This window comes from Natrix helvetica, assembly GCF_964273705.1.
Source record: "Natrix helvetica genome assembly, chromosome: 6".
Taxonomy (NCBI): Eukaryota; Metazoa; Chordata; class Lepidosauria; order Squamata; family Natricidae; genus Natrix; species Natrix helvetica.
The window spans coordinates 48,340,012-48,348,917 of NC_138553.1; the positions used below are offsets into that span (position 1 = coordinate 48,340,012).

Sequence of the window (8,906 nt, forward strand, 5' to 3'; positions counted from 1 at the left end):
AGGATGAAGTTCAACTAATTAAGTGCAGTTGTGAATGGATCTTAAAACTCTGCTGCATTCTTTAGGTTGCAAAATAAATTAAGTCCCTAATCCTACACACGCTTACCTGGGACTAAAACCCAGCATTCAGTGAGGCTTACTTCTGGGCAGGCATACATAGAATTTCACTGCCCTATAACTGACATAATTTCAAAAGAAAAAAAGTCAAGCCAAATACATTATAATGTTCAGCACCGACTTGGAGAGAAGCGATTTTTTTCCTGAGTACAGTGTATTTCATAAAATATTCCATTTTCAAACAAGAATCTTCCAATGTCAACACACTTCTTTCAAAAATAAACTGATACTGGTGATGATGGGAAATTTTGCTACAACTGGGGGAAGGGAAATCAGGATAGTTTAACAAAGGTAAAACAGGAGGTGTGTGTGTGTTTATACTGTCCTTTCTCAAATATATTTATTGCTTTATTGTTGGGGATGTGAAGAGAAAAGTAGGGTAAGTGTGAAGTCCTAGCTAATGATCATTCAACAGTGCCGCAGATTTAAGGAAAGCCCTCACTTCGAGGTATTTTACATTTCAGGTTTCAAATCAGGAAGTGGTTTGATGCTAATGAATGAAAAAAAATTATGCCGCGGAAGTCAGCTTTAAATGCACTTAGTAGGCAACTCCTAATGCTGATAGCTGCCTCGGAGGAAATGGAAACCAACCCAAACAACAACAGAAAAAGTTCTCCATGCGGCTAGGCAGCGCTACAACGGCAACCTTAATTGGTTGCATCCGCAGAGAATCTTACTCTCTCTCTCCATTACTTGAAGCGAGGACGACGACCCGGGTATCCCCGTAGCTTGTTTACTTTGCCAAATGTACCACATAGTACTTGTGGATTTCATTTCGTGGGGGGAAAAGGGAATGCCCAGGACTCAAATGTCCCACGGGGAGCCCTAAACCCACATAGCCCTAAACCCCGAAACACCCTTTCCCATACAAAGCAATCAGTTTCCTGGAGGGGAGGCGGGAGGGGGACCAGACTAAACCCCGAGAAAGTCAAACAATCCTACAAAATGCAAAGTAAACACGCAGCCAACAATGGCTCCCCCTTTGAACCACACAATTGGGGAGCCTGACCCCCTCCCTCCCGACCACGATGGGAGGGGGTGAAGTCGGATGGGACCAAAGGTGGCAGCAGCCACTGCGAGACGAGCTAGCAGACACATGGCACAAAGATTGAGACGTAGCGAAGACAGCCCTGACTCCCATTCTTCTTTCAGTCTGCTCACAGGCTCAGATTTAAACTTTGCTCGAAACTAGCCCGCGAGCGCTGGTTGGTGGGACCGGAGCCGAGTAAAACCACACAATAAAGGCAAAGATAAGTTTTTGCCAGTTCAAAAGAAGCAAACGCAAGCACTCGCGCGCACACACATTTCTCCCTCTTTCATATGCGCGCGCGCACACATACACTAGTCTCTCTCTCTCTCTCTCTCTCTCTCTCTCTCTCTCTCTCTCACACACACACACACACACACACACACACACACACACACACACACACACACATTCCACTCCTTCCCCTTGCCAGTGTGATTTGCAGCTCCGAGCCGCTTTGTTACAGTTGCAAAGAAACCCGTGTGGCCGCCACAAAACTTTTACATCTACAAACACACACCACCAATGCCGAGGAGCTTGCAAGGCACGTGCGCGCCCGATTCTCACATCTCTCCGCTCTGTTCTACGTTAGCTAGAGGAAGTACTGACTTGTGGCTGTTTCCTGGGTCTCCCTCGTCCCCTCTTCGGCGGTTCGGCGGTGGCAGGTTGTTCTTTGGCAGCCGCTGAAGAAGTCGAAGGCTGCCCGGCTCCGTCACCTCGTGCGCTCATCGTGACTCCTAGCTGCCTTTCAGCCTCTCCGCGGGCTCTCAGCTCGCTCCCGCTCGCGCTCTGCGAGGCACCTTAGAAAAAACGGGAGGATTCAAAGGCGACCCCGTCCACTCGCAACCCCACGGCAGCACCGCTACCCCTACCACCGCCACCACCACGCCGGACGTCCTGGTGTTGCCAAAAGGAGAGGAGAAAGGGAGGAGGAGGAGAAGCAGAGGAGGAGGGAGATGATGGTGGCGGCGGCGGCGGCGGCAGCAGTAGCGGGGCCAGTGGTGCTGGCGGTGGCGGCTGCAGAAGGAGGCGGAGTGGGAAATCTCCCCTCTTTACAATTTAGCGCCGGGATGGAAATGCAGGAAGATCGAGCCGCTGACTTTTTTTGTTTTGCGCAAAACTGGAGGGAGTGGAAAGAGATAGAAGCGCTTGAAATGCTAGGAGAGAGCAGGAACGGCGGGTGGGTGAGTGGGTGGGCGGGCCGGCGGGAACGCTCCTCTTACGAGCGCAAAGCAAGTGGGGGCTCCGCAGACTTCGGTGCGTTCAGCAGCAACCCGAGTTAGAGAAGGCACTGGGGAAAGTGTATAACCCAGCGCGCCTTTCGGCTGGGCTGAAACCGGATCGTTCACGATGGGAGTGAAAGAGATCACACGGACACGAGAGGGAGAAAGAGGGAGAAAGAGAAAGCCTCCGAGACGTTCATGTGTTTGCCTCTGTAAGGATATGCCGAGAGAGAACGGCCGGCAAGGGGATGGAAACACTAGGAGATGACTGTCCTCGATAGTAACCTGCCTTTAAAAAGAAAGAAATCTTTTGCCATGGGTGGGAAAGAAACAGGAGGCAACAAGAGAGGAGGGGGGGGGGCTATTATGAGGACAAGAGGAGGAGGAGACAAAACCAGAGAAAGTGGGGGACACAAATGAGTACTGGACTTATACCAAATTCTGGTAAACCATTAAAAACAGCAATCACACCTCAAAAAGGTGCCCTTCCAAGATGGCACCTGTCCAAAGTTGATGCTGCCCAATTTTCAAGTATAAAATAGCTGAATTGGTTGAAGTGAACCAAATAAATCAGGTTTCCTCATGCAGATGGCTTTTCCCTCCAAATTGCTGCCAGGATCATTTTTCTTACAAGAAATACTCAACTTTACTAAAACCAAGTTCAGTATATATTTCCAGAAAAATAATTCGAATGTGAAATAATTAACACATAAAAATGTCATTTGAATACGTGCCACCATCTCGTCTTTGCCTTTGTTAAATCCTTTCATCCACTTTTTCTCTACTGATGACATTAAGTTATATTCATCTAGTACTGATTTTTTTCCCAATAAAATCATCAAAACCAAACAGCTAAAATGGTTGAATGAGTTCAGTCCCAATCTGCAAAACTCAAATACAAGCACAATTTTATGGCCTCCCTGGCCAGTAGTATGATGATAGCAGAAGCCATAATAGCAACATTTCCTTTAGAAATGTTTTAGATAAAACGCTTAGATCAGGGGTGTCCAAACTTGGGAACTTTAAGACTTGTGGACTTCAACTCCCAGAATTCCCCAGCCAGCTTGCTGGCTGGGGAATTCTGGGAGTTGAAGTCCACAAGTCTTAAAGTTCCCAAGTTTGGACATCCCTGGCTTAGATAAAGCAACTAGATATCCACCTAGTTTCCTCCATTGCTTGTCCATTTCTTTGGCAATAATTTGCCTCTCTGTTTTGAACTCCTGAATGCATTTGGTCGTTATCACCCTCAGCATGTTATTTTTCAAATACAGGCCTTGAGTTTCCCTCTTTAGTTTTTGTAGACTTCTACTTTCAACCACCTCTTTTGCGTACTGATCAATTATTCAACATTTTATGTCCAAAAAATGTTTTCTTGAGCCAGAGGTCTTTTGGGATAGCTATTCAGTTGCCCTCCATGCACCGCTGTGGTTTTCTCTGTATTCTGCCACATTAGAAGCAGGACAATCCAGCCTCCATGCTGAAATAATTTAACAAAATCTACCTTCCTGTTTCTTATAACATTTAGCTTGATATATGGCAAAATAAGATACGAAAGGAGAGGCAGACAAACTAGCTAGAAAAGTCTAGGCAGCGCCAGGCCCTTTACATTTCTGTGGCAACCCTACGACAGATTAATATTTCCGCACCTGTATAGTCATGGACTGAAAAAAGAGAGCAGCAAAACCAGAAGAGAAAATCAGAACATCACTCAGAAAGGACCCATTGGGTGAGTATATGATTGGCAATGGGCATAGCACTATTTTGTGCCAATTTAGGAATAGCACTTTAACTCAGCAATAGGACAAACCCTTGGTGTTGTTCACTGGCATCCAATTCTTTGTGGCACAAATTACACCATTTTATCAGGATTGTCTATCACTAATCATTTCTTTCTTGTAATTCATGTTTATGCCCTTAATCACAGCATCTCATCACAGTGACAGTATCGAGCAACTTTGTCCCTTTTTTTGCTTTTGATTTAATCTCGAATCCCCCCCCCCCCAACACACACTTTAAAATATTCAGCAACATCCTGGCTTTTTCACTCTTCATTTTCAACCAATTATTCCTTAAGTCTTTCCTATTTCCTTCCATTAAAATGGTATCATAACATATCTGAGATTGTTCACGTCTCTCCCATTCTGACATTTCTTTTATGTTCTTTGTGTAAAATAAATAAGGTAATCGTATACAACCCTGGCTATTCCTTAATTTTGAACCATTTAGTTCTGTTTTGTCACATCCTGATCATTATATGCATTCTTCATTGGGCAGATGGAAGTGACCCAGTAACTTATTTTTGAAGAGCTATTCACAGTTCTAGGATATATAATTGAAAGCCTTAGTATAATCAAATAAAGAAAAATATATACCTTTCTGGAATTATGTTACCTTTTCCATTGTCCATCAGATGTTAGCAATGTAACATCTGCCTCTTCTCAATCTAACCTGTATTTCTGGCTGTTCTTATTCCGTATATTCTTGAAATCTGGATTGCAAAATTTTGAGCATTTTCTTGCTACCATATAAGATAAGTGCAATTATTCAGTAGTCCAAGCATTGTTTAATACAGGTCTCATTTAGTATTGGAAAATAAGTAAACCTTTTCCTAGTCAATGGCCATCATTGATTTCCATATGTGGACTACCCACACTAGAATATTCTTTGATATAGATCAGGGATGTCAAACTCAAGACCCGGGGGGCAGATCCAGCCTGTGAGGTGCTTAGATCTGGTCTGCGGGGCCGCCTTGGAAAGAGCATCAGACAGGTTGGTGGTACCTCTGCCAGCAAAAACCGAGGCCATTGCAGCTGAAAACGGAGCTTCCGAGGGCTGCATGTGGCCCTCCTGGGCTCTGTTTGTGCTGGCAGAGGGTTGCAGAAGGCCGTTGCAGCTGGAAACGGAGCTTGGGAGTCCGTTTTCACTGGCTGAGCACTTGAGCCACCAAGGGTGCCCCCGACACGAGTGACGTCTAGCTGGCCACACCCATCCCGCACCCTCTCAAAGTTGGCCCTCAATGCGGCCCTCAATGAAATCGAGTTTGACACCCCTGATATAGATGAAAGATTCTAATGACAAAGAGTTTCATTATGACTTACGTAAAAATAGTTCCACTCCCCAAATTATAGGTTCATTTTTTGTTTGTTTTGCAAGTCAATCTTGATTCCAATCAATTGCCTAAACAAGTCCCTGCAGGTTTTTTGACATTTTCAGGTGTGGTTTGCCCTTGTCTTTTGAAAGTGACTGATTCAAAGTCACCCAACTGATTTTGTGCCTAACATGGAACTAGAACTCCTAGTCTCCCAGTTTCTAGCACAATGTCTTTAACTCCTATATGAAACTGGCTCTCACTATCTTAAATTTATACTACGTTATTTAGGGATCATTATCTCAAGTCTGAATCTACTTCCCATGAAAGTTTTTATATTATTTTTTTATCACAATAGGTCCTAATGTTCCTGTACAAACTTAAAAGTATTTGTGTAGGCTCTACAGTCTCTGTAGTATGAACTGTATTAATCGCATATTTAGCCTGAAAGAAACGTGATGCTCTCTTAACATTTTAGTCAAATATCTCACACCACAGAAACAAATATATTAAGAAATAAAGAAGCACTTTCCACACTAGCAATTTAGATCATGTTTTAACATCACTAAACCATCACTTTACTGATACAAAGGTGTGAAATCACCTTTTCAATACAAATGAAAAGGCGTGTGGAGCACTAGTGTGTAGATGACAGATCAGTTTAAATAAACCATGCCTACTAAATCTATCTCTCTTTGGCATCCATAGAGATATATTCCAGCAATGCCAGCTTTTCACACCAAACAGAAAAGTTCTATGCTTCCACTATTATGATTTTTGGCTACTTAGTCTATAAGGAATAAAAATAAAGTATCATCTCATGTATTGTTCCCAAATGCAGTTGGCACAAAATAGATTCAAAACATATTTCTACATAAAAAGACCTTGCACACAATATTCTTCGAAATTATATGATAATTTGATTAAAGTGTTATGTAAAGCAGATTGCAAAGAGGAAAATGTATTGTTCAGAGAGAGGAATGAAACTGATATAAAAATAATTTTATTCTCATTGATGTCATATTAAAAACAAAGTTATCCCTCTTTCTAAAATAATTGACATTGGCAGGGATTATAGTGGAAGACTTGGCATCAAAACAGTAATAAGCAGATAGTGGGTCTTCTGGTGCTACCAAGTGACATTATTGGTACTATCTATGGCAGCGATGGTGAACCTTTTTTGGCTCGCGTGCCATAAGTGGGGGAAGCGCAGGGGGGTCGTGTGCAGGCGTGCCGGACCCATAATGCAATGTGTGACACACACACACACACACAGTGCCCATGCGCACACTACAGGCACGACCCCCTCATTTTTTGCATGCTTTTTTCGTCCTCCCCAGGCTCCAGAGGTTTTATAGGAGCCCGGGGAGGGCGAAAATAGCCTCCCTCCCCCCCAGAAGCCCTCCGGAGGCTTCAGGGACCTTCAGGACGCTTCCCTGAAGCCTCCGGAGCAGTCAAAATGAACTTCCGGTTTGTTCGGAGGGTCATTTTGAGCTCTCTGAAGGCTTCAGGTACCTTCAGGACGCTTCCCTGACGCCTCCGGAACAGTCAAAATGAACCTCCGAGCAAACTGGAAGTCACTTCTAGTTTGCTCGGAGGGTCGTTTTGAGCGCTCCGAAGGCTTCAGGGACCTTCAGGACCCTTCCCTGAAGCCTCCGGAGCAGTCAAAATGAACCTCCGAGCAAACCGGAAGTCCGTTCCTGAACTTCCAGTTTGCCCGTAGGGCTTGTTTTTTGCGCTCTGGAGGCTTCAGGGAAGCTCATGAAACCTCCGTAGGGCCTCCGGGGGGGAGGCTCTTTTTGCCCTCCCCAGGCTCCTATAAAGCCTCTGTAGCCTGGGGAGGGCGAAAAATGGCTTTAAAAAAGGGTGAACTCAGCTGACCAGCGGGCGTATGCGCGCTGCCCAGCAGACAGGGTAGCGCCTTGTGTGCCCTGACAAATGGCTCCGCGTGCCACCTGTGGCACGTGTGCCATAGGTTCGCCATCACTGATCTATGGGCTATGTATAAAAAGATAGGGAGAATCCAAGTGATTTATACCATTGGAGCATTATTCTTTCTTGCTGAACCAATGCAATCCCTTAATTTACAAGGGAGCTGAGAATAATCAAGTGGAATGATAGCTGGAATGACAGCTGGAGTGCAAAAGGGAGAAATACTCAAGACACATCAGATCAAGCAGGGATTAACTCCTGACTGAAGTCCTTCTCCATGATAATGGGAGTAAGAAAGAAGGCTTGTTTGCCTTCATATAGCCACACAAAGCAGGCCAGCATCTATCTTCTATATGGTAATACATCTCAATCACCCAGATGTGATGAGACGGTAGCTGGCCAGTGTTGGTGTCTGTTTTTAAGAAGGCAACCTCAGAAACTGCTTGTCCTCTTATTTGGGGGTATTTTTTTTTTACAATGTGTTGATCCAAACAAGGTGTGAATAGGTGTGGAAAAATTACAGTCTGGTTTTTGGCCACTTCTTTCTTAATGATTATCAGTTACTAATCTTATCATAATTAAGATAATTGATAGTGTTTTCTTGATCCCTATGAATGTCTAAAAGAAACAGTTAACAAGTATTTAATGAAGCAACTCTCCCTTAGTTGGGGAATTCTGTGCAATTCTAAACCAGACTTAAACATTGCATTTTTGAGAAGGATGTACTAGACACCTCTGGCTAATATTGATTGTCTGATCTATTTCAAATAGGTGTTCTGCTGTGATATGATGCTAACTTTAATTAACTACACCTCAGAATGGATGGGGCAGAATATGGTTCCACTTGTTTTCCTGGTTATCCCAGTTTGTTTCAGTGCTTTCTAGATCATGTGGGGGGATTAGGTTTGATTTGAAGTGGTAGTGATCTTTGTTGGACCATATCCAGAAACTGATACTGGGGGACTAGGACACCTAGGTCTACAAGATTCCATCTTGTTCCTCTATCCCATTCAATATCTACATCAATTATTCAGGGGATATCATACAATATGAAATTCCACTGGCATGATGATTACTAACTATTTCATCCAATGCCAAAGAAACTATCAATATTCTAGCATCCTGTCATCCTGAAAAAGAAGAGACACCATCTGGGACTGTTCTTGTATCATCAACTATCACTGGATTAAAACATGCCTGTTAGGGCATTTGTACAATAATGAACAATAGCCAATTTCAATTTTTCCTGCACAAGTCAAATATGGTGTCAATATATGACCATGTCTTGATTACTTTTCTGTCTTGAATATTCCAGTATGATCTACATGGGCTACATTTGAAAAGTGTCTTGTGCAAAATGCACTGGTTAGGCTACTAACCATTGTAAGTTTTTTTTTAAAGAATAGCATTTAATTTTTAGTCAATTCTGGTATTACTTTTAAGAAGGTTGTACCTTATTAAATATTTTAAAATGAAAATATAGATTTCCTTGAATACACAAATGAACAGAATGTGGGAG

General features: G+C 43.4%; 1 protein-coding gene across 2 annotated transcripts in view; it reads right to left on the minus strand.

Moving 5' to 3' along the window:
• HMGA2 (high mobility group AT-hook 2) overlaps positions 1 to 2,252 on the minus strand; it is a 146,712-nt gene extending 144,460 nt beyond the window's left edge. Inside the window, exon 1 of one of the 2 annotated variants that reach the window (XM_081956728.1) lies at positions 1,754 to 2,252. In XM_081956728.1, coding sequence (XP_081812854.1) covers positions 1,754 to 1,873 — 120 coding nt within the window. In that variant the 5' untranslated portion in view covers positions 1,874 to 2,252. The remainder of the gene's footprint in view (positions 1 to 1,753) is intronic. The other variant, XM_081956727.1, reaches the window with a different exon arrangement.
• Between the last annotated feature and the right edge of the window lie 6,654 nt (positions 2,253 to 8,906).